Genomic DNA, 25,603 nt, shown 5'->3' on the forward strand with positions numbered 1-25,603 from the left:
GGTCTGAGGCCCCTGTAGTAGAAAGCACCTGCTTCTGAAGACCCCCCATCACCTAATATAGCCAAGTTGACCTCTGAAAAGTACAATACCCTCCTTCCTTTTTCTGCCCTCTCAGCTGTTTTTCTTAACAGTAGTTTTCCAGCAGCTTTGAAGTGGTAGAAGGCGTGCGCTGGCGCTTTTTTAAAATACCTCTTTAAACATTTTCTTTGGCTGCCCCCCCTATGCTTAGGCCTCAGATCCTACTTCTCTCTCTCTCTCTCTCTCTCTCTCTCTCTCTCTCTCTCTCTCTCTCTCTCTCTCTCTCTCTCTCTCTCTCTCTCTCATATTTTCTGGCTGTCTCTCTCTCTCCCTCTCCCTCTCTCTCTGGCTGGGTCCCCTCTGTGAAACAGCTGGATGGCCTCCTGTCGGCGCTGGCTGTCATAGCCGCGTGTGATTTACTCTGAGAGGGGGAACATAACACCTCAGTGTCAAGAGGTGGCGGAGCACTAGCTTGGGGCCTGTGTGTGTGTGTGTGTGTGACAGATATCTGATCTTGCAAACAAACGCCATTGTTCTTCCAAGTGAAATCATTCACTCTGGCCTCCTATTCAAGGGGTCTCCTGTTGGGATCCTACCAGAGTGTGTGGTTCCTCTTACATGTCACCAGTGATCTGTATTGTTTATTGTATTGATCTGGATGTTTTTTTATAGTATTTTCAAACTATGTTCTGCATTTTCCAAGTTAATTCATGAATCAGTTGGTCTATAAATATCAGAGTAGTGGAAAATCCCATTTTAAGATTGCGATAAAACAGTAGCTGGAGATAATGGTAGATTTTGGTCTAGTTTTTAATGTCGGATATCTTCATTTTGTCCACACGGTAATTGATTTACCTCTTTGTCTGTCTCAGTCCTTCGACGGCCTGGCGGGGAAAGAGGAGGCCTTCCCAGACTCTGTTCTCAACCTGATCTCCACCAGCTACGAGCCGGTCCACAAGTTTCACCAGGGATTCCTCAAAGAAGTGGAGCAGCGGCTGGCACAGTGGTCAGTGCACGTATATGCTGTTCAAACATTTCATACAGAAAGGGAAAGTTATGGCTGACATGAGCTTCTTTAAAGCGGCACACAATACCAGAATGTTCTTTTAAATGTACATACACACTGTGATTCATTCTTCTTTCAAAGGTTTTTTTTATTAAATCGCAAAGTAGCAAAGCAACTGCAGTACAATGGATTATAAATTTTTTCCCCTTTTTTTCCCCCCCGAACATACCCCACCCATATCCCACCCTCACACCCAATCACAAACAATCCTGCATTAAGAAATGAGTACAAAAAAATAATACATAATGTTAAAAATAGCAGAAACGAAACAGAAACACACACTTCAAGAAACAAAAACAAAAACAAACAACCAATATGAAACAAAAAACAAAGAAATAAAATTGAATCAAACTAAAGAGGGGAGGGGGTAGCTACTCTTCATCTATTGTGGTTGGTTTCTTAAAATAGTCTAGGAAGGGGCGCCATATTTTATGAAATTTAGTCTCAGATCCCTGGGTAGTGCAACGAATTTTCTCCAGATTCATACATGACATAATGTCTCTAATCCAATGTGAGTGGGAAGGAGGAGCAGGATCTTTCCATTTAAGTAAGATAGCCCTATGAGCAAGTAAAGAGGTGAAGGCCAGTACCTTTAGCTTCACTTTAGGCAAGCCTGAATTGGGAGCAATGCCAAAAATTGCAGTGAAAGGGTTCGGCTCAATTTGATGCTGAAGTACTTCAGAAATTGTTTGAAAAACTGATGTCCAGAACTCAGTCAAGGTGGGACACAACCAGTACATGTGAAAGAGTGATGCCGGTGCGCTCTTACAGCTATCACAGGTCGGGTCTACATCGGGAAACATACGAGCTAATTTAGTTTTAGATATGTGGATACGATGTACTACTTTAAATTGCACAAGAGCATGTCGGTCGCACATGGAGGTAGAGTGTATCCGATCCAGGACTGAATCCCACATGTGATCTGTGAAGGCAGAACCTAGGTCCTGCTCCCACAGGGTTCTAATAGCTGCTAATGAGGGGCTATGCAACTTTGTGATTCATTCTTTAATGCAAGATTAGATTTGATATTTTTTTACAAAGATAAAATTAGTCAAATAGGAAATGATAATTAAAAAACTAATAATCTTCCTATTAAACAAAGTACCCTTTGATGCCCTATTTTCTTATTTGAGCGGAAGCAATTAAATAAGATAGCTGGGTGTGAACTGAGCAAATAATAAACCTGAGCCGTGCCTCGACTCCAATTTATGTCACATGAAACGGCTAATGTGACTGCGCATGGGAACTAATATGCGCATGCAACGTCCTAATTTCCTCTCATGGGAGTCTTGTCTGGGTTAATTCTATAATGACAGACAGGAGAAGACACACACACACACACACACAAACAATGACTTGCCGGTAAATGAATGGATTTGTGGGAATCGAGTGAAGATTTTCCAGTCATGTGCTGTAGAAATGTAGCTCTTGCCTGTCATCTAGTGGTGACTAAACGCTACTGCATGTGAAGCAGAATTCTCATGTCTTTCTCTTTTTAGGGAGGGTCGGTCTAATGCCCACATTAAAGGAGACTACCAACGAATTGGTGATATTCTTCTGAAGAACATTCAGGGTCTGAGGGTAACTACATCTTTATGATTAATACATTTTCATTTGGGCTCATTTCTTATAACATGAAACATTTTAAAACCTTTTTTCTTTCTTTTTGCGTGTGCAGCAGTTGACGGTTCATCTGCAGAAACATTCAGAGTGCCTGGTAGAACTGGAGCGGGCCTGTCGGTGGGTGAACCAAGGCTACATGGCTATGTTTGCCTCCCAAAGTGACCAATTTAAAATAAATCTAATGATGCGTTTAGGAGCATTTTGAATATCAGTTTTCCCCTCCTTGCCTATCCTCAGGTCCAATCGAAAAGCAGAAACCCTGTGCCGAGACTTTGAGCAGCAGAGGGTTTGCTACCTGCCCTTTAACATCTTCCTCCTGCGACCGCTCCACCGCCTGCTCCACTACAAGCTCATCCTGGAGAGACTGTGCAAGCACTACCCGCCCACACATGACGACTTCAGGGACTGCAGAGGTACGGGGCTCTGCTCACACCACTGACATGCTTGTGTCATATGTTTCACAAGCTGGTCTGAGCTTGGAAAGACAGCTTTTAGCTTCAGCCCCCCTGACTCCTGGAACAATTTACAGCAACAAATTAAAATAAATACCTTCATATCCTTTAACAAATTCAGACATATTATCTTAAATCTGCCAAACTCTACCTGTTACCATTTTAATTAGGTTATATTGTACTGTCAACCATTTAATTTTAATTGCAGCTGTCTAAATATTGTCTACATTGTTCAATTGTTTTTGTCTCTTTATCTTTATCTTGTGTATTTGCACTGCATATTGTGTATGTATAGTTGGTTTTACTTTGCATTTGTTTGACTCGACATTGTAAATGAGGATCAACCCTCAATTGATCTCTCTAGTATAAATAAAGGTTAAATGAAAACCTCCAACTTATTCTCCCTTGTACATACAGTAATTAAGTTTAATCTCTTCTTCCTTTTCCCCTTCTTCCAGCGGCCCTGGCAGACATCTCTGAGATGGTGCTGCAGCTCCAAGGAGCCATGATGAAGATGGAGAACTTCCAGAAGCTTCTGGAGCTGAGGAAAGATCTGACCGGCATCGACATCCTCGCCATCCCCGGGAGGGTGAGACTCTTTGGCATTTATTTATTGTGAAAGTATGAAGAGTATTAGGGCCACATTGACGATCAGAAAAAAGAATGAATTACGAGAAAAAGTTGTTATTTTACAAGAATTAAGTCGTTATTTCACAAGAAAAAAACAAAACATTATTCAAGAAAACATTTCACCAGTAACCTTCAAAACGGTGGCGAGAGCAGTCTAGTGACAGCGTCCTTGTCACCCACACACAGTCAACAGCGATGTATGATAACTTGATGCTTATTTCCTTCGGTATGAGAGAAGTAGGCTCTTCTCTAAAATTACACACACACCTTTATTCTTGCTATTGTATTGTATTTTCTTTCTCGACTTGGCCCTAACACTCTGTCGTAGGCGAGAGAGGACACTTTCCTGGCTTTTAAATATTTACGGTAACTTATTCAGCAACACATCTTTTTTTCATGGTGTGTTTGCAGGAATTCATCAGGCTCGGTTGCCTCAGCAAGCTCTCAGGGAAGGGCCTCCAGCAGAGGATGTTCTTCCTGGTAAGACATGACCCAGTGACTTTTCAAAGTAAAGCTGATATCATCGATAAGAAGCGCTAACTTCTTATATATTTTCTCTCTTTCTTTCTTCTCCTTGTCCTCCTCAGTTCAGCGATTCGTTGGTTTACACAAGTCGGGGTATGACGCCGTCCAACCAGTTTAAAGTACACGGCCAGCTGCTCCTGTATGGCATGACGGTAAGTGACAGATTTCTCTGTACACATAGGGTTTAAAGATGTATTTTTTACATGCATCTACTGCACCTTACCCTGACCAAATGTAGGATGACTTCCACTAAGGAGTGTGAGTGTGTATGTGGATTCTTTTTGCAGATCAGAGAGAGTGAGGAGGAGTGGGGAGTGCCTCATTCGTTCACCTTGTTCGGGCAGCGGCAGTCTGTGGTGGTGGCAGCCAGGTACGCAGTGCAAAATCACACACACAAAGACATTCAATCATTTCTCATGAAAACACAAATCATACATTATGAATGGAAGCAGGTCAACCGCATCAAAAATGGATTCCTTTCACAGTTTGGTTGGGCTCTAATTCAATTGGACAACGTGACCTATTTTTCTTTTCAGTTACTAATTAATTATCTGGCTGTAAAATAGAGGTTGTGTTGTGTAACCCAGACTTTGTAAAGACATTTTAGAATTATACATTTTTTTCATACTTTGTCATACTCCAATTTCCTCAAACAATCTTCCATTACATTAACATCTTGACTGTGTCCAGCTGCGCTTCAGAGATGGAGCGCTGGGTGGAGGACATCCGGATGGCCATAGACCTGGCGGAGCAGAGCAGCAGCACAAACACAGACCTGCTTACCAGTAGCCTCTCTGACAACAGTAAGTATTGCCTTACTGCATGCACACTATGTATACTTGTCTCATTAGTATACATTTGATTTTGAGGATTTAAATCATCAGTCCCTAGAAACTGCTCCTCTAACCTGCTTTATCTACCAGACATCACTTAATCATACAAGGCATTGCACTGTCTGCCACCCTGTGGGAACCAGAAAGTCCAGCCATAAAAAAAGGTCCCACAGCAGGAGTTCTTTCTGGAAAAGTCTCCACATGGGATTTGTCAGCCACACAACAGCTTTAACCTACAGCCCACATAACTCTATACTATAACCAACCCTTCTCTCCCTTTCTTTCAGCGCCTTGAATAATCTCACTGAATTGCTCCAGGTGGTCTTTCTTTCATCATATTTCTTTTAATGTCACCTGATATATGCAGGGGTTCAGGACCCAGCTGTCACCATCTCTTTCTCATCTCTTCTTTTTTATTCTCTATCTTTTAAATGCCTGTCACATATTCTATGAGTCTCCGCCCGGTTGATCTTCAGTTTGGCGTTTCCATTATCCCTCAACTAAACTTCACCTGCTATAGTGCATTTATGGCTGGGAACAGTTAAAGAGTATTGGCTTACAGGTGGCAACAAAAGGGTGATTTTTTTTCCTCCTTTCTTTTGTGCAGACTTTATTGAAATGGCTTTGATCATTGTTTTGGATCTGCAGTTTGTTCTGTGTGAACAATCTGTAGCCATTTTCAAAGCATAAAGGGTCAAATTGAGTATGTGTGTGTGGTGCTAAATGGTGAGGACAGCCAAAGCAGGAGGCCCAAAGCTGGCAAAGTGTGCTTTGTCCGAAGACCCATGGTTTTTCTTAAGCCATTTAGAAGTGAAGACACAACTGTTTTTTAATATGTTTCCTATGTGATCAATAATGCTGTCATGATTTTATCCGGAATGATTTATCCTATGCTTAAATGAATTCACCCAGACATTCATAATTATGTCATAGAGGACTTTGGTCACTATTTTCTTTTTTAAATGAGTTTATTAAGATGTTCCCCCCCCCCCCTTCAGAGCTGTCGGAGGACGGAGGAGCAGAGCTGGAGTCTGAAGAGGAGCTGTGCGGCTCTCGCTCGTCTCTGGAGCGCCAGGGTCACCGTGGTAACACCACTGTGCATGTGTGCTGGCACCGCAACACCAGCGTGTCCATGGTGGACTTTAGCGTTGCCGTGGAGGTAACATAACACTGTGCTTGTGTTTGTGTGTTCCCCCCCTTTTAATCGTCTTCTCTCTTCTTCAGCTGTTTTTGCTCCCCCTGTTTCTCCTCTCCAGTGAGTCCAGTCTCCTGTCTTTGTCCTGTTTAGACAATGGACCATTGGCTGGCTCAAATGTCCCTTGTCTTTCTTCTCTCATCTCTGTGTTTGTCCCTTATTCTCTCTTCTACACTTCTATCTTCATCCCCCTATTTTTCTCTTTCCTCTGTCCTCACATTCCATTTTTGTTATTTCCATTTGACCACTTCTGTCTGCCCACGCTCACATTGCTAGAGGCCAGTTAGTGAGGCCAGTGAGTTGACGAGGCCCCTCTGCAGACTTCAGGGGTCCACGTCTCTCTCTGTGGTCTGCTGGTTACAGAAAAACTCAGCCTGTCCTTTGGTGACACCTGCTGGAGCAGAGCGGTACTGCAAGAGCCACAGAATGAATTGACCCATGGAGGGAAATGCACATGCATTTGAAAAATTGTGTAGAACTACATTTTACTTTTCACTCTTATAATCCTTAACATCTGGGCAAACCGCCTGACAAACAAGTCCAATTTTAAAAGAGTAATTTAATTACGAATTTATGTCCTGGTTTTGCAAGAGTGTAATCAGAGCAAACAGGCTATCCTTTCCTGTCTTTTCTAATGTAATTTGTGACTTTTTTAAAAACTTTATTTGGCAGCTGGTGTCCTCTGTTAACTCAGTTCTCATCTATTTCCTCCTCCCATTTTGTGTTTCCCAGAACCAGTTGTCGGGGAACCTGCTCAGGAAGTTCAAGAACAGCAACGGCTGGCAGAAACTTTGGGTCGTCTTCACCAACTTCAGCCTTTTCTTCTACAAGTCGCACCAGGTAAGACATATTTTACGTGGGTATATATTTCTTGTGAATGCATTTAAATTAAGGTGCTAAAACATGACACATTTTTGCTTGTGTGTTCACAGGATGAGTACCCTTTGGCCAGCCTCCCTCTGCTGGGCTACTCCGTCACCGTCCCGTCCGAGTCGGAGAACATCCACAAGGACTACGTCTTCAAACTCCACTTCAAATCCCACGTCTACTACTTCAGATCAGAGAGCGAGTACACCTTTGAGAGGTATGGCACTTGATTGGCCGATATGTGATGGGAATAGGTTGAATAGAAATCTGTTAATATGCACTTAATATAATATTCATGTACACAACTGTAACGTGTCCTTCCTTCCATATCCTCGTAGTAAAACTTTCAATCAAAGCTATGATACTATACTGTTCCTACATTTTTTTGTTACTCATGTACACTAAAACTTAAATCTTCTTCTAAATCTTACTATCACCTCCAAAAACATTAGATTCTGTACTTTAGCACATAAAGACATACTATAAACATAAAATTAGTGCGTGATTCAGAAAAAACATAAACCTAACATAAATAAGATAATAATAACTTGACTGGCTTTCGTGATATTAAAGGGGCAGTAATTCAATAGTTTTTCTCGTCTACCAGGTGGATGGAGGTGATCCGCAGCGCTACCTGCTCCGCCAGCCGCACACTGCCGAGCAACAGGAAAGACCTGTATTGATGGATCCGCCTTTTTCCCCAGCACCAAAAAGAAGACTTGTAATATAGACACAGAATCATGTTGCACACAAATGTATACCTCTGAATGGTTGATTTACACACACACATCTCTACAGAGGTCCTGCCACTTAACCTCCTTTCTCTCTCGTCACACACTTTTTGCACCACTTGTGTCCGATGTAATTTTAAAAAAATGTTTCCCCCGTGCCAAAATGGCATTTTCATTTAGCGACTGTTTATCTTTGACTTTGTGTCTGTGCCATCGAGTGCTGTTCACATGCATTTCAAATCCGCCCGACAACATTTCCTGTTTACAAAACTGAAGACTGACACACATGGGATCAACCAGAAAGTATTTGGGGCACTGATGCATGAGTTTTTTGGTACTGTGCGTGTCATATTTGAATTTTTAAACGTTGCCTTGGTAAGTCTTCCTGTACAACCACACATTTTAACCGAAAATACAGAATAAATGTGTATAAAATGCTTGAATAAGACTAAAACCGGAATTTGCGGAAAACTGTGTGCGTGTGAACACACTCTTGGGGAATGAGAGTATTAACTTGTTTGTCTGACAATCTTTGTTAAATTAGATGAATTTAAATGATTCATAATGAACTAGAAAAACGTCACATCTTTCCTTTTTTGTAAGGCGACTTTTTGTACAGTACTTTGATACACTGTGAAATGTTCTTTTTTTTCTTCGTGTTTTCACTTTGTCTGACCAGGAAAAACAAAACAAAAAACTGCTACTTCCGATGCCAACAGAGATTTCACCGACTGGTTTGCCAAATATTTCCTCCTCTGTATCCCTCCAGACTTTCTGGATTTTAATATTCGAAATAGAAATAAAGACGAAAAACCATCGTGTTCATATGAAACAACTGAGACAACTCTTATTTGACTGATTTGGTCTGTTTATTTCATGGAAACAGAACGACAGAGAGAGATCATTTGAAACAATTCACTAAAAAAAAAACTAGTGTACAGTGCAATGTCTATCTCCAACAACATCTTGAGGGCTTGAATTTCCACTTCAAGGGAGTATTTTAAGTGTGTGCTGTTTGACAGGTCTGGTTACTAAATCTGATATGCAGCTTTATTTCTGCAAAGAACCCTTACCAAGCCCTTTTAGTTATTCACATATATTCTATTGTTTCTATATGCTATATTTCTATATATTTATACAGTACATTGTTTGGGACCTGCACCACAAGATAATATGGAGGGTAATTTGTACAGAGGTAGAAGACTGTGTGGATCATATTCAGGCATGGGACGATAACCGGTTTCAAGGTATACCACAATTTGTCATGGTTTGAAATCCGCTACTATCTCCGTCATACTGTTCTTAGGTACTAGAACACACAGGATGTTAACATACAAGTTTATTAATGTTCAGAATATTCTATATGTTTAAGAGGCGGAAAAAAATCTTGTTTTTTACCCAGACATTTCATACCTTCAGAATATCATACCGGCCCATGCCTAATCATATTATCTTCTCTGCTCACTCCAGCGGGCTGCCAACATCAGTCTCGCGCCTCTCTGGTCGCATACTCCAGCCCGTGATCTCCATGCGAGTCGTAGCTTTCGTAGTTAGTCAGCGAGGGCCACTCTGGCTGGTACGCGGTCGTACTGTACACAAACGCCTCCTCCACCTTTCCCTCCCCTGCCCTCTCCCCTACTACCTCAAGTTCAACCACAGTCCGCTGGTACATGGTGGGCACCCCTTCAAAGCCATCCAGGAATTTCAGCATCTGGTCATCCACTTTGTAGATCTCCCCGTGGACTCGTTGACCCTTGCCGGGGATGTTGAGGAGAAATGGGATGTTGTGTTGGCCGGCGATCACTAGAGGGTAAGTCTGGGTGGTGCGGGCCGAGGAGAGGAACTCCGCCTTGCCGTTGGCGCTGTCAAACATGCGATAGTAGTTGGGCTGGCCCTTCTTCAGGGTGCCGTAGACAAAGACTCGCGTCATGTGGACAAAGGACATTAAAAGGCACCTGGAGGACAATGTAAGGAGGGAGAAAACAAATGAGCAACTTTACACAACATCTGCTGATCTTATTTTCCTCCATCACCTTGTTCATTTTAGCGAAAACTTTGCAAAATTACTGGAGAATGTTGCAGGACACGCGCAAAGCTAAAGTGGATTCTGGCTGGCTGGTGTAGACAACCATTTTTACGAATGCAACAGAGCAGCATTGGAGAGCATAAGCAACATCCAACATTGGAGCTATTTTGATAGTTTTACTCATGTTTTAAGCAAACATACACTATACGACCTAAAAATATAAATAAATGCAGTAAAAGTAATTTGTCTTACCTAGAAGAGGTTATATCTAATAGGCCTGCCTATGGCTACATTTACAAGTGTAAAACGCACCTATATAGCCTAACTGGTCTGAGAATGAGGCTTTGCAGTTTGCACACATTAGTGGTAACACCTTCCATCAAAGTGAAGCATCACACTTATCCCAATTATCAATATGCAATCAAAAGATCTCCATGTTGGCACTGCTGGGATTATGTGTGTATTTTAAATGCAGAAGTGTCTCTGTGACCTTAAGGCCTCCTTTTGATTGAAGCTCTTTGGACTTTGTACATCGGCTCAATGATTCATTCACAGTCAAGAGATACTCTCTGGAACACACTGTTTTAAGATCTTTAAAGCTGGGAAGGGTCATTCAAGTAGCCTAGAAGGCTCACTGTAAACACCAACACAATATAGAAGTAAAAGTCGCAAAACCATGATGTAATACTCTGTTATAAGTAAAAGCCCTGCATTCAAAATGTAATTACTAAATGCTAGTCATCATAAATTGCCCATTTGAAAATAATATAAATGTTACCCTTAATACCAGATTGTAGGTACTTTTTGATGCATGTAGTAGGTGTGTATTGTAGCCTATATGTAAATTAAAGGACATTCCACATACAGTAGAACCGTACTCGAGTAAATGTATATTAACATCTAGCCCTATGCATCTAGCACAACTGCTGAACGTAATAAGCTTTTATTTTGAAAATGTAGTCCTCGCTCCTGCTCGAGTGACTTCCAGAAGTGCAATGCATAGACCATAGATAGTAGGCATAGACTGAAAGGCAACGCACCAATGCACTTGAAAGAAGCGCATGTCAAAGGAAGCGCATGCGTGAACCGTAACCGTTTCAATTTAAATACACGGTAGAGTGGTACCGTGAGCGTGAGACTTACCGGTAAAGTGACGAAGATGCTTTCACGAGCGACCGGAGTGTGGTTTGACGAAACGCTGCTACAATGCCGACCGTGCAGAGAACTGCACATGCGCAGTGACGACTTTACCAACATTCCTACAGCGCCCTCTTCTGTTTGAGATTATCTAAAATAATCTCAAACAGAAGAGGGCGCTGTAGGAACGTTATTGCGTATGGTTATTGCCATGGACCTAGTATAAAAGGTTATTGCACTCTTAAATTACAATTATTTCAGGTATGCAGCTAGTTGTATTTTAGAAAATAATCATTCTCACTGGTAAACGAAATAAAAATCACTAATTTAAAAACAGTTGAAAGTTGAAAAAGTGCAGTACTAGCTCACATAAGAGTTGTAAGTGTTTACTTACTATACTGAGAGGAAAACAAGCAAATAAAATGAATAATTCAAAAGAAGCCGTGATCACCCATGTATTCCCACATGCCATAAAGATAATTAATATAACAACTACTTCAGATACTTCAACAGCCAATTAGTTAGTCATGGTGTTTGTAGAGAGGGCTAAAGGTGAGAAAACATATTCAAAAATGATTCATCTATAATAAAAAAAGATGATTTGCACCGCTGGCCCTATTAAAACGCACTTAACATAACAGTGATATTAAAAAACCACGCAGCGGTAATATGGCATAGCTAAGGAGAATGTTACAAAGAATTACAGTAAAGGCTTTGCACTTTACTCAGGAGTTCAGCACCTCTATAATACTCTGGAAAATTGGAGTCAAAAGGACAAGGGCAACTCATATAGGCCTACAGCTAATTTCAGTTCCCACACCGGATCCCATGCAGGTAAACGAATAAAGATTATTACCATGGCATGATGAGCGAGGTAGATTGATCTAACAATAATGAAGCTGCCGTTTTCTCAGGAGGAGATAATGTCTCCTCTGACAGACTCTATTGAACACACATTGTTCATTCGGCCCCCCTTGTCTGAAGATTGCAGACTCACCTGTGAAGCGCTTGTTCACTTGAATTGGGACAATTACTCAGCCCTGGAATTAAAGTGCATCCATCTTTGCCTTAACCGACACTTGACATTCAGTCTAGTAGATGGAAGAAAAAGTAACAGCCTGTGGACTCTTAACAGGTTTAAGACAAATGTGTAATATACTTTCACCTTGATGGAAAGAAGCGGAAAGGATTGGTCTTTTAAAAATTGCTTCAGTGCCATGAAACAATTAACTCTGAGTAGGACAGTAGGCTAGGTCCTAGCTCAAAGCCATTGAAGGAAGGTAGCTGTAAATCAACGTTAAAGGATAAAAGAGGAGTAAAATAACCTTTAACATTTAACGTTTAAATTATATCTTTTGAAGACCAAATAACAACTTGGGGTTTTTGTGCTTTTCCAGTCAATATGACTGTCACAGCTGTTGTTATTACAGCTGTAGTTTGTGTTCTTGTCCACAGGGGGCGCTGCCACAACATCTCCTCGGTCTACCTGGAACGTCGCTGATTGGCTGAACAAGGAAGGATGACGCAAGCACGTCTGCAGCCTAGCAGCGGAGAGGACGGCGTAAACAAAGTGGTCAACTACGAGTCGGCTAACGCTAAGAAGCTCCTTGTTTCCCGACTGAAAACACTCGCCGTGGCTTTATTCGGGCACACGTGAACACTCTGTTTCATTTTATGGACAAGAATAGCTCTCATTCGCGTGGAAACGAGACGAGTTGACGCGGTACCGTTATCGCTAGCTCCGTTAGCTTTAGCTTCTCCTTCAGGTAACGGGACTACTCAGATTGTTGTAGTTCTGGGAAATCGATGTTATCTAAAAAGTAACGTATGTGTCGAAAACTCATGATGACAGCCAATTAATTCACATACGTTGTTATTTTAAGTAGCTGTGGATGTTATGTTAGCTCGCTATGTAGCATATTATTCAGGTGAAAAGTCGATCAGCTTTTGTAAACAGGGTGAGACGATCGTCGGGCTGGATGACTACTTGATCGCAGTCATCCGGACTCGGGACTGCTATGTTTAGCCTGATGGCGAACTGCTGCAACTGGCTGAAACGCTGGCAAGAGCCCGCAAGGTACGTGAGGTCATACTACGGTGACATGATGCCAAATAAAGCCCTTCATCCTCCCTGCTGTGATCTATTTAAGGATATGTTCAAGAATTAGTCATGATTTGATTGAAGTCCATTTGATTCTTCACCTATAAACATGGGACACGATCATAAGACAGTGTATTGCAAAGGGTTCATCTTTCTTTGTAATGATGATTTGTTTACTATGAAGTGCTGCCTTTGTTTAGCTCAAATCACAAGCTAGTGACGTGCTAGATGGTAGATAATGGGGTGATTTAACACTACCAGAGATGTTGAAAGGATTAGTTATACAACCATTGAGTTAACTGACAGAAAGATCATCTACAACTTATTTGTTAATCGAAGTTGTTTTGTCCAGTTCCAGCTTCTCTATGCTATAAGGACGTTCTGCTGATCTGTTTTCAAATTTCAAATCAAATATTTGCATTATTTGAAGTTGTGGGTTTAGGCAATTTGGATGGATTATTTACTATTTATACACGTCTTTTGTAAAATAATTTGAAAGGGGCTACATTATAAATTTACTTTGCCTATTATCTGAGACTCTCTAGAACAAACAGTTAAGTGTTAGATAAATTGATTTAAAGAAAATAATGATTTTAGTATTTTATCGCATCCACCATTTGTCTTTGGTTACTTATGATACAGCTCCCTTTCCCTTCATGAACATGCCTAAACTAAAACCTGTATTCATTACTTCCAGTATTTCCTTGTTGCGACTGTAAATGTGAAGCAGCAGGCGCAGCGAAATATAACTGGGAAGAGCGCTTAACTCACGTGGTACCTGCGAGGCACCTGATCCTTTTGGATTTACCCAGAAATCCTCACCTAATCCCCGCGGCGGGCCTGTGCAGCAGCGGCTCTCTTGTCTTGTCTTTTCGCTGCTGCTGCTGCTGTGAGGGTGTTTGAGGACATAAGGTTATGGGTTAGAGCGTGGGTTAGCGGCAGGAATTCTCTCACCTCTCTGAAGGGTTCACGAGAAATCGGCCGCCCCAATGAGGGCCAGTTGGCTCCAGAGGACCGTTAGATGGATAGTGCGGTTGATGTCTTTTCGGCGAAATTGTCGAAGTTAAGTATGCACGCACGAGGCGAAGGCAGGTTGTGTTTACATGTGTACAACTTAGCTTTTTGCGTACTTAAGACGAGGCAGTTTTTTCTTCTTTTAAGCATTTGTTTACTTAGTTGATTCATTTGTTTCCTTTGCTTTATATCTTTTGTTGCTGTGCATATTTCTTCTAATGCCAGGGAGATAATATTGTAAAACGAAATACCAGCAATTAGTGTTGTTATAATTGCAGCATAAACATCCACTAAATGATTTTTTTAAGGTGCTATTTCCTTTTCTTTGAAGAACATAATAAAAAAAAGTGGATCCAGATTCTCCAATATCATCTTCAGAGCAATTGTGTGTAAAACTTACTACTGCTTATGTTATTTTAGACAGGTTAGTCTTGACTAGATGTAAAATATAAAACACATAATAACATTTATATAAAGTTCCCACTTATTTGGTAACTTTCCATTTGTCAGATATCTTGATGGTTTAAAAAACTGGTTTTGTGTGAAAGTCCTCCCATCTTACTGCTGGGAAAAGAACGCTGATAAGGCCATTTGCAGATTCCACAATAACCATCAGTCCGCCTAACTTGCCTCGAGCAAACATACTTAATCGTTGTCTTGTTTTGTTTGTGTTCTCCGTGCCAATCTCTTAATTGCGCTGGTTATTTAGGTCATTTATTGGCTTATCTTGGCCCCCCAATGCTCCATGAGAGCTAATGACAGCAGATGTAGCTTCTCCTGGCTGCAGGTAACCATGGGGGGTGGGTAGCATGACGTGGTTCTACTTCTGGACCTCACTGATAGCGATGCTTGTGTGTACACATGTATTCATTTGGTCTCCTTTGTTTCCTAACAGGAAAGTGACTCTGGTAATGGTGGGACTGGATAACGCAGGCAAGACCGCCACGGTACGAGGAATCCAAGGAGGTCAGTCAAGAGAGTTTGCTATAACTATGAATAATGTATCTTTTTAGTGTGTGTGCCCTTTTTCTTGTGTCATCTTATACATAATATAATAATTGAAAGTTTGTAAACCTCCTTGTTGTCCTCCTTGTTTACTCTGCCATAAACTGTCACACTATTGTTTAGTATTTATGATCATGTATATTTTACATGCTTTTTCATGCTTGAGAGTTTGTCTTCTTTATTTTACCACTGCTTATACATTTTTAAAATTCTGTCGCAAGTTGCGCTTATTGAGTTGTCTAAACAGTAGGGTTGTGAGGAATCCCACGATTCGATACAATTCCGATTCCTGGGGTCACTATTTGATTCAAAATCGATTTCTGGGTTCAGTTCAAACGAGGATTTCAGGATCTACTCCAGTCAACTGTGAGATAATAGGCGTTGTGGCAAATGATGTCATGAAAGCCAATTAAAGTCTTATTCATCTTCATTTAAGTATATTTTAATGTGAAGCTTGTAATGCATGTGATTTAAAGGCAAGTCTACATTACCAGCGGCAGCAAAATACATATTCATTTTCTACATGAATCGAACATGAATTTTTATTCACCACCCCTCATAGTCGATTTCTGTTCATTATCCCAGAGGATCCCCAGGATGTGGCCCCTACTGTGGGCTTCACCAAGGTGGACCTGAAGCAGGGCAAGTTCGAAGTGACCATCTTTGACCTGGGCGGCGGCAAGAGGATCCGCGGCATCTGGAAGAACTACTACTCAGAGTCGCATGGCGTGGTGTTTGTGGTGGACTCCAGTGACGTGCAGAGGATCCAGGAGACACGTGACACCATGGCCGAGGTCCTGCAACACCCACGCATCGCTGGCAAACCAGTGCTGGTGTGAGTGCTCTAATGCCCCTAAGGGAATTATACTCTCACAGATAACGTTGTGTATGAATCACTATGGAAAAACCAAACTGACCTGAGAAAGCACAAAGGAGGAGAGGTGGATACTAGAGAAACTGCTTGGCCGCGGTCCAATTTCTTGTTGAAATTTGTGCAGCGTCTGCCTAATCAGTATTCCGGAAACAAAACACAGCTTGATGCACGCACAGCTGAAATTACTTCCCCGGATATTCTAATCAACAATCCATAATTAGGGGCAATGTTACATTTCCATAAGACTTCCAGACACTTAAACTCGCAAATGATTCAATTTGATAACTGCCCCTTGTCTACTTGAATCACAGCGGAGCCATTTTGAAGATTTTCCCTTATTTGTTTTGCCTTTTCCCCCCCACCACAACCCCATTATCTCATTATTCCTGTCTTCTTTCTAGGCTTGCCAACAAACAAGACCAGGAGGGAGCGCTGGCAGAGGCGGATATCATCGAGAACCTGTCGTTAGAGAAGCTTGTTAACGAGAACAAGTGTCTCTGTCAGATCGTAAGTGTTTGTGCACCTGTTGTGCCATGGCAGCCGAATGACATTAAGTGCATCTGGTAGAAATGTTGGTTTCAGCCACAAATACACCAACAGCAGGGCTTGTTTTTGTAAAAACCACACGCGCAAATGCCATTGTATTTGTTTTTTCAAAGGTGCGCAATGTAATTAGGGTGTGTCAGAGATGTGAACATTTTCTAAGATGTATTCTCATAACTGAATAAACAAACTTTCCACACAGGAAAATCGGATCCCTGGAACACTATTTGAAGTTAGAAAAAAGAAATCTTCCTAAAAAGTTACTGTTTCACTGTTGTTGTTGTTTACAGCAGCAGGGCCCACAGTTTGGTTTACAAACATATTCTAGTCTACCAGGTTCTTCAAAATGATTTAGTTTTGATTAATGATGATAGAACTATTCAATACTAAGAATTACATGTAGATTGGCTCTGCAAATGTAAACAAATCCCCCTCCTCTCAAACTGCATGGTGTACCTTTAAGGTAATGGTAACGTCTTATCTCTCAATGTATGTTCCTACCCCCCTAGGAGCCATGCTCTGCCGTTCTAGGCTACGGCAAGAAGGTGGACAAATCCATCAAGAAAGGCCTGAAGTGGCTCCTCAACAACATCGCCAAAGACTACGAGGCCATCACTGAGCGCGTGCAGAAAGACACAGCAGAGCAGCGTGCCCAGGAGGAGCAAGACAAGAAGGACAGAGCGGAGAGAGTGAGGCGGATACGAGAGGAGAGGTGAGGACACCACTGAACAATGAACATCGGCCTCAAATTAACATACAAGCTCAAGTGGCAAAAAAAATCAAACCTCAACTGCAACCCTTTTTTTACCATCTGGCCTGATACAATAGATAGAAGAAGTCATAAGCCAGATAAGAAATGTAATATAATGTTTGGGGAAGATAAAGGAGAGAGAAGACAGTCAGAGTGGAATAGGAAATGAAGCAAAAAGACTAGTGGAAATGTCAGAATGCCAAAGGATGGCGATGGCTGAGTGTGCTCCCTGTCTGCACAAAATGAATGTAACCTTGCTTTCTTGCTCCACAGTAATACTACAAAAGTCATAAAATATAGCTTTTTATTCTGAAAGGGAAAACTACTGCTGAAGTGTAGTAAAAAGCCATCTTGTACCAAAGCACTCTGTAATTTAATCTGAGCTCAGAGCAGTTTCGGTAAATGTAGCATTAACCGTGGTTAAGATGAAAAGGTTAATGTCTTGTTTCTGTCTGCAGAGATCGGGAGGAGCGGGAAGAGGCAGAGCGCCAAGGCAGGACCATCCAGGAAGACGGGCCGGATGATGAAAACATGCCAAACCCATTCCAACCAATCAGCAACGTCATCACAGAGGTGGGTGACCTCGCCGCAGTATGGTGTGTTCCAGAAAGTTTAAAGGAATAGTTCAATATTTTTTATTTAAATTGTAGCTTTTTTTGTCACTATCCGTCTCAAAAAAAGAGGCCACAGGAACTCGTAACTGCGCGTGCATTTTTGATGAAGAAAGTGGCATATGTCAATCATCCAGATGCCTATCTCAAACACTGGTTGTGAAGGGGAGCAGCTCAAAAGATAAACTTTACGTCATAAGTAAACAATCTCATTTTAGATTCAAATACGTACCGGAAGGAAACCAGACGTCATTGGCAGTTTCTGGTTTCTTTTCAGTACGTATTTGATTATAAAATGACATAACGTGTAAAAAAATATAGAGCGCAACATAACGTGGTAAATAAACAATAAGTCCCAACAAGCACACAGGAATGTTTAGTGATGTTGTTAAATGTATCTTTTGACCTGCTCCCCTTGACTAACAGTGTTTGAGCTAAGCTAACCTGGATGAGCGACGTCCGTCCATTTCTGCATGCACTGTTAAAGGAACGGTTTGTGTTTTGAGTATTATTCCATTAGAGATCAGGAACAGATTGCCTTTGGTGTCCCTTTCAGAAAGAGGACAACGAGAAGGAGAGGAAGAGGCTGCAGGAGACGGGGACCAATAGTGTGAAGGCAGATCAGGAGGAAGAGGAGGATGACATCGACGATGAAGAGCCAGGCGACAGCAGACAAACCCCGCAGAACGGCACTCCAGGTGAGCGATACGACCGTGTACAGTTTCGGCGACTGGGAATTAGCCGTCAAGCTGTGTGTCTCGTTGATCAGATAACGGCACGCACGATTTCAATCTCTTGGCAAATAGTTTTATAAAAGCTGCGTTGTGAAGATATTTCCTTAGGAGCTGTGGAAAGGAAACGCAGATAAAAATGATGAATGTTAAGGGCCCTCCGGCATCTTTTTTATTTATTTATTTTGGAAGAGTCTTCCCTAGCATGCTTGTAGTTCAGCTTTTCAACATACGGCGGGAAAAAATGTCTGCGCTTGTAGAAAGAATTGAAAGCAAGACATTCAATCAGTTTTTAGTTAGAGAGCAAATAATTAAACAAACGCCAGAAGACTGCATAAAATATTTGAGAAAAAAATTGAAAGAAATCTCTTCAAATTAAGCAACCGTCTGATATGTATCCCCCTTTTTTCCCCGCACCGAGCTCAGGGAACAGAATATGTGATAGATAAAGTTAATTACTCAATTATGATGATAATTACACAATGAATTAAGGGATAAAAAGATGACAGCGGTGAGTGAAGTGGTAAAAGCTGAAGGGAGGAGGCACTTTTAATATGATTTTTTTTATCAGTGTGATTCTTTTTGCTTGCGGAAGGCAGGCAGTATTTAAGAGAATGTTGTAATTTTTGAATGTGTCTTGGATAACACAGTGGTGGCACAGGAGAAGAAGAAGACGAGGAAGCTGCATCTGAAGAGGAAGCACAGAGTGGACCCTCTGAGGACAGAGGAGGGCCCGACAGAGAGCCCCACACCCCCACCTGCTCCAGGTCAGTCTAACATTACCTAACCCCCCCACACCCTCACCTCCTCCAGGTCAGTCTAACATTACCTAACCCCCCCCCCCACACCCCCACCTGCTCCAGGTCAGTCTAACATTACCTAACCCCCCCACACCCTCACCTCCTCCAGGTCAGTCTAACATTACCTAACCCCCCCACCCCCCCCACACCCCCACCTGCTCCAGGTCAGTCTAACATTACCTAACCCCCCCCCACACCCCCACCTGCTCCAGGTCAGTCTAACATTACCTAACCCCCCCCCACACCCCCACCTCCTCCAGGTCAGTCTAACATTACCTAACCCCCCCACACCTCCACCTGCTCCAGGTCAGTCTAACATTACCTAACCCCCCCTCACACCTCCACCTGCTCCAGGTCAGTCTAACATTACCTAATGTCAAAATCAGTGAATATCTCCTCACCCGCCGCTACCAGTACGTACTGTGTGTGCGCCGAAAAAGAAAAAAAGTGAGTGTGTTAATACACAACCTAAGCTCTCTAACAGGCATGTTGCTAACTATGGTGGGCCCTCTTTGTTTACAACAAGCATTTTTCAGAATCGCCGACTCCACCTTTAACTGATTTATTTGCGTCAGTTATCATTTCCTGCTATTGCTGCTCCACATTAAAAGTGTTTCATCCCTTTACAGGCAGGATACTTTTATTGTGAATTAGCTATTGGAAATGCAATATATTTGCTCTTTTACAGACAATGTTCTTCAATAATAAATGTTCTTTACAAGACAATACAGACACATGAGTGTCTGAATATCCTTTCTGAATTTCTTTGAAGGATCTTTTCTTCTCATCAGTGTTTCTTTATTTTTCCTTTTTTTAGTGGGATGGGCCACACCCAAAGTTTCTAGGCTGCCCAAACTAGAGCCACTTGGGGACTCGAGACATTCCGGTAAAGATGCCCGTTGAAGTCCGGTTTAACCCTCTTCATCCCTCATTTTGTGAACCACTTTACTTTCCCTTTTGTGATGCAGCCCAATCAACCATTCACTCTCTTAATCATCTCTTCTATGTGTGAACTAACTGTCACGGCACTGAATCACTGTTTCCTCTTGGGTGTGATTGGTTTCAGTCGTTTTCCTACATTAGTTTTAAGGGGGGAAAGTCTAGTGGGTTTGTTTGTTTCACTGCAGCAGCGTCGTTGGTGTGAATTTGTCAGCAGAAAACACTGAACTGCCTTGTCTGCCTTCAGATGTGTGTTGACTGTTAATTAGCGTCCCAGACACACATCGGCCATTTTCTCTTCACTCCTCCAACAAGGCGTTTGTTTGGGCTGTGTGTGTGTGTGGAGCCATCGTGGTGGCAGTCATCCTAATCAACTCAAAGGCTTGTCTCTGTGCATTCACCCAGTCTACACATTCTCATCCACCTTTGTGCAGCAATGGCTATCATCTTTCACTATGTTTTTGCTTGTGTGGTTATTAATAGATATAGCTTGAATCAGCATTCGAGTTCACTAACACAGTCAAACCTGTTTTTCCATCCCCCCTTCCGCAGAGTTTTCTAAGAAGAAGCCGCTCCCACCTGTTGCGAACAGGCCGCCGCAGCCTAACGGCGACGCTCATGATGTCATATTCTAACCCCTCCCCTTACTGATAGAGGTCCTCCAATCACGGCTCTCCCCTTTCTTTGCTCTTTCTGTCTCAAGCGAACGGTGTGTAGCCAACCAAACACCGAGACACTGCAGGCTAGACAACTGGTGGGTCCGTGGATGCAGGTGAGCGCGGGAGTGCGGCGCGCACAGGAGCACCATGGGAATCGAAGTCCTCCTTGGAAGCTGTCATATGGGTTTGACACAATTCAAAGTGTCAATCGTTGAACCCCCCCGAACTGACTTTATGTCGGGATTCTGTTGTCACTCGACATAAAAACTCTTTGAACAACTGTAGACTGAAACTTTATTTTTCACTGTTAATATCAGTGTTATGCGGTACGGACTCCATTTGTCCTACTGAAATGCTTTTACATTGACAAAGATTGTAAATTGGTCCGTTATAACCTTTATGTATGTTCGTGTGTGTTACTGAATAATGCATTTGTGTACACGCCGCCATTAAAAACAAGATTTTATTTTTGCACCTTTGGTTTTTGTAGTGTAAACAAAGGTGAATATGATATCGGTAATATAGATCAAAAGGGTCTAGGTTAAAGTGTCTTTTCACAGCCCAGTTCTTAAAACGTTATCTTAAGTTGGAAAAATTTCCCTTTTTATAACAGTGGTGTACAATGAAGAGAACAAGTGGTTACATCTTACTACACTACGCTGTACTGCACACGGAAGAGTGTTACACTACATCATGATTGTCAATGGTTCAGTTTTATTAATGAATGTCTTGACATTTCACCTAGATACTGTTAAAGTTTTTATGGCCATGTAACCTGTAATAGGGGGGCATTACCTGTCTGTTCCCAGCAGCATCTTAAAGTACGGTGTCTTTTTGTTTAATGTTTATTGTAAAATATAAAAAATGTATTTGTCCTTATTTGTCTATAGGGCTACAGATTGTGTACGCATTCCGCTGTTTACACTGTGTAGCTGTTTTTAAAGTGATATTTACTCTTGTGGGGAAGGAATCAAGCTGCTCTTGAGGTGCGAGCACAGCACTGTTGTTATTCTACCAGCTTTTCTGACTCGGGTCTTCAGCACCTGTTTTCCCTCTGACAAATTCCAAAAATAGCTCAAACAAATACAGATCTGGAACAAAACAATACAACAACGTGGATACTATTGCCCCAGTTAAGTCTAAATGTGTTGGAAAAGTTTTTGTTGGGATGATGGGGGGAGGAAAATGTATCACTACATCAGAACAGCCAGTATTGGGTCAGAACACATGTGTAGCAAATATCAAAATATCACTTTAAATCCACAATATTATATTTCAAATCTCCCTCTATTCTTAATGAGCTAGATGTCTTAAAAAAAATATTTTTTCTACTCTGTTCGAATTTTATAACAGCACATTAAATATGTTTTTGAATATGCTCTTGACTGATTAGACTCAATTTGTGTTGTTTTTCTGTGTTCATAGTGTGTTATTTTTGGGCATCACCCTGCACCTGTGTCTTTTTGTCACTGCTGATGTTAATTCAGTAGTTCTGCTAATGGCTCTTACACAGTTACTGCAATTATCTAGTCAGGTGCGGGGATTACCATTATAGTTACAGCCTGGCACTGTCATTATGGACGGTCTGCTTTAGACACTTTGTAAAAACTGGTATAATTAAACAAAGACATTGATTTGGGAACTTTAAAACTGCAAAAAAGGCAAGCAAATGCATACAGTCAATGTTGGCCACAGATACACCTATACTAGCTTACAATAGAAATGTTTTAGGTCTTAACATTTATAATAGAGGTTAATTCACAAGCAAGTGTACAGGAACAGTGTAGAATATACAAAATCATTTTAAAACAGCTTTTTAACAATAATTTGCAATTTCTTGCAGTGATTTTGGTTGGTGAAGCAACTCTACAGGGCATCTAATATAGTGCTTTGTTATCCTAGACAAGTTTTAAATAGAAAATAATTCTTCTGTTGACAATTTGCCACTTCTGCTGTTGTTTCTAGCATGGTAGCCTATTGTGCTGTGAGATAGTCAATCCGTAGCCTAGCCTATAACCTGGGCTTTCATCAATCGACAGTGACAGGCGAGCTGAACCCAAACAACCTTTTGAGCGAGCAGGTTCGTCACACAGCTCACCAAGGCAATAAATCAAAACGAGAGAGGAAAATATCAAATCATTTAATAAGCTTGTGTTTGTGTGTGTGTGTGTGTGGGGGGGGGGGGGGCTTGCACTCAAATCCTATTTCTGCTTATTACAGAGCTACAAAACAGATTTTTTTTTTGTTTGGCTCAAAAATAAACCCCCTAACATCACAGTCACGTCAGAATCATGGAACCACCTTGAATGAGCCCCAAAGCAGTAATGAAACCCCACACAGAGCCCCTGAACTCTTTTGTTTCCGATCACACACTATACGCTGGTGATCTGTCACTAATACAAATGAAACTGCCCGAGGGGGAGAAAACATTTCTCATCTTGGAATTAGGCTGTGTGAAATGAAATGACTGACATCTTCATGCAAAAAATGAGCTGGGGGAAAAAAACCCACACCTGCTCCAAAATGACGAATAACAACAAAAAAAGAGAAATACAGCAATTCTTTAAAGGAATGGCCAGCCAGTTCAATCCATCATCGACATGGAAAATACACATTTGCAAAGCGCTAAAGAGAGTTGGCAGGCCTCATCTTCCATTGTACTTCTTCATTCGGGGAGAGAAATGTCTGCCATGGTGCTAAAAAAGAGAAAATGTAGCCTTTAAATGTGACAATTTGGCAATGGGCTTCAGCAATCAGCCTCCCTCTAAAAAAATTGTTATAGTGTCCTCATTCAGACATTGTCAAACATCTGTTGGCAGCCTCTACAGACCATGTCACTTGCAAACACAGGATTGCAACAATGGTGCTGTCTCATTACTGCTTTTGCCTGTTTGTGGGACACAGACAGGGCCTTCGTTTAAATGAGTGATGTTATGAGGCTGGAGCTAAAAAACTCATGCAATGAAGCTAGGGTCCCTGCAGGGGGTTGAGGGACGGCAGATGTGCTGGTGCCCTTAAGCAGCTGCTTTAAAACCATCCGTCCACCACCACTATCATCAATCTGTTTCCGACCAGTCCATTACCAGGAGCCATTTTAGGATGAAGTGTTGTAATTTGCACCCTTTTAACCCTCACAAACTCAAACTGCTTTAGATTCTCAACCAATTAATGTTTAAAGAGAGCATGCTATGTATGATTATAAAGAATAACAAAAAAGACCCAAAGTTGTGAAAGCTGGAGGACTATAAAAAGAGTCTGCATTTTATTTTAGTCCATCGAAGAGAAATTGTATCTATCCCTCCCTCTCCTGCACAATGGATGTCTCTCAGCTTTGTTGTGCAAATGCAGGAGCCAAGTTTGATCGCATGCAAATGTTCTGCTGTCAAACTCCATTGTAAGCCGCGCAGGAATCATATCAATTTGACATCAAGTTGATTCTGTTGACCATAAAGAAACACTGAAGGGTTGTCGCTCACTTTTCAAAGGCTCTCAGACGTATGAAAGGAAAACATAACATAACAAAAGCAGATGATTGTATACATGTCGTTTGCTGAGCATGGACGTTATGTGTTATAGCCTTTACAGATGCCAGAACTCAACCTGATCTGTCATTGTAAGTCAGTTGTGTTGTTTTCAATGGGTTATACAATATATGGGGTCCTCCATCCATGGACGCTCCATTCAGATAAAGGACAATTAGGACTATGCAAACATGCCCGTACATGTCAGGACTGCAGGGTAAATGGAATATAAAAACAACATTGGATAAATGAAACAATATATGCATTACATGAGAAATGTGAATGAGAGAAATGTTGACAACAAGCTATTTTCAAAACAGCGGGGTTAAAACTGTTTAATTTTCATCCAACAGGCAATATTTATTTGTCCATGTGGTTTGAGAAATCAGATTATTTCAGTGAATTTCAAAACCAACCTTCCGGGTCTTTTCCCAGATTGCCGGGCAATTTATTATGTATGTATGTAAAATCAGAGGCTTAGCTCTGTGACTTGACTTGTAATGGAGGTGCTAGATTGTCTGTACTCTCTCGTACATGCTGTAGTCTGGTAGTGGAAAAAGATGTTTCTCCTTTGAGGATAAAGCACATGTTCTACTGAATCCCAATATAGGTCATACTATATCATTCCTGCAATGAATCCTAGGCCTATATAGGCTATTCATTGTACTTTTATTTTGACAAGGTGAGATGAAATTTAAAAGTGCTTCCCACTGAGTATGAAAAAAGGAGGAGGAGGAGGCAGATTTTCACAGCCAATACAGCACCTTTATTTTTATTCATTTTTTAAAATGTTTTATTCCAAATAAAACTGCTGCTGCAGAACAACATAAAACGCATCACTTAATGTTCACAGGAGCTTTTATTTTTTCTCCCCAGGAATGACCCAAGGCAGAAGGCACTGAGCCTGTTTTAAAACAGCAAAACATAAAACTCTTATATGACCAAGGAAAA

General features: G+C 41.5%; 3 protein-coding genes across 8 annotated transcripts in view; 2 read left to right on the forward strand and 1 right to left on the reverse strand.

Annotated features, from left to right (window-relative positions):
• The window catches only part of LOC307270103 (FERM, ARHGEF and pleckstrin domain-containing protein 1-like), a 48,937-nt gene extending 40,178 nt beyond the window's left edge, over positions 1-8,759 (forward strand). For all 3 annotated transcript variants that reach the window (XM_080053263.1, XM_080053264.1, XM_080053265.1), the window contains exons 16-28: positions 891-1,024; positions 2,584-2,665; positions 2,763-2,824; positions 2,945-3,120; positions 3,618-3,748; positions 4,201-4,269; positions 4,377-4,466; positions 4,602-4,684; positions 5,005-5,117; positions 6,146-6,306; positions 7,075-7,182; positions 7,275-7,426; positions 7,817-8,759. In XM_080053263.1, the coding sequence (XP_079909389.1) occupies positions 891-1,024; positions 2,584-2,665; positions 2,763-2,824; positions 2,945-3,120; positions 3,618-3,748; positions 4,201-4,269; positions 4,377-4,466; positions 4,602-4,684; positions 5,005-5,117; positions 6,146-6,306; positions 7,075-7,182; positions 7,275-7,426; positions 7,817-7,892 (1,437 nt within the window). In that variant the 3' untranslated portion in view covers positions 7,893-8,759. The remainder of the gene's footprint in view (positions 1-890; positions 1,025-2,583; positions 2,666-2,762; positions 2,825-2,944; positions 3,121-3,617; positions 3,749-4,200; positions 4,270-4,376; positions 4,467-4,601; positions 4,685-5,004; positions 5,118-6,145; positions 6,307-7,074; positions 7,183-7,274; positions 7,427-7,816) is intronic.
• A 142-nt stretch (positions 8,760-8,901) lies between these two features.
• LOC307270037 (gamma-glutamylaminecyclotransferase B-like) lies at positions 8,902-11,175 on the reverse strand. The gene is made up of 2 exons (XM_080053167.1): positions 11,110-11,175; positions 8,902-9,895 (listed from the first exon to the last, which is right to left on the reverse strand). The coding sequence occupies exon 2, from the start codon at positions 9,883-9,885 to the stop codon at positions 9,424-9,426; it is 462 nt and encodes a 153-aa protein (XP_079909293.1). The 5' UTR covers positions 9,886-9,895; positions 11,110-11,175; the 3' UTR covers positions 8,902-9,423.
• Positions 11,176-12,659: 1,484 nt separating this feature from the next.
• On the forward strand, positions 12,660-22,481 carry arl13b (ADP-ribosylation factor-like 13b). 4 transcript variants are annotated; one of them, XM_080052763.1, is made up of 10 exons: positions 12,660-13,180; positions 15,114-15,184; positions 15,809-16,058; positions 16,499-16,604; positions 17,150-17,352; positions 17,850-17,964; positions 18,559-18,700; positions 19,384-19,500; positions 20,351-20,419; positions 21,025-22,481. In XM_080052763.1, exons 1-10 carry the CDS (start codon positions 13,122-13,124, stop codon positions 21,105-21,107), a joined length of 1,215 nt encoding a protein of 404 aa, XP_079908889.1. In that variant the 5' UTR covers positions 12,660-13,121; the 3' UTR covers positions 21,108-22,481. The 4 variants fall into 4 exon arrangements, with proteins under 4 accessions (XP_079908889.1, XP_079908890.1, XP_079908891.1 ...); XM_080052764.1 differs by having other exon boundaries at positions 21,176-22,481; XM_080052765.1 differs by lacking the exon at positions 20,351-20,419.
• Positions 22,482-25,603: the final 3,122 nt, after the last annotated feature.

Source organism: Ammodytes marinus (genome assembly GCF_949987685.1).
Source record: "Ammodytes marinus genome assembly, chromosome: 24".
NCBI lineage: Eukaryota > Metazoa > Chordata > Actinopteri > Uranoscopiformes > Ammodytidae > Ammodytes > Ammodytes marinus.

What these genes read in the sequence shown, in the direction of transcription:
- LOC307270037 (XM_080053167.1), bottom strand. Translation starts at nt 9,885, where the DNA reads ATGTCCTTTGTCCACATGACGCGAGTCTTTGTCTACGGCACCCTGAAG.
- arl13b (XM_080052763.1), top strand. Translation starts at nt 13,122, where the DNA reads ATGTTTAGCCTGATGGCGAACTGCTGCAACTGGCTGAAACGCTGGCAA. An exon ending in GCTGGCAAACCAGTGCTGGT is followed by an intron (nt 16,059 to 16,498) that starts GTGAGTGCTCTA and finishes TCTTCTTTCTAG; the next exon opens with GCTTGCCAACAAACAAGACC. An exon ending in TGGGGACTCGAGACATTCCG is followed by an intron (nt 20,420 to 21,024) that starts GTAAAGATGCCC and finishes CCCCTTCCGCAG; the next exon opens with AGTTTTCTAAGAAGAAGCCG.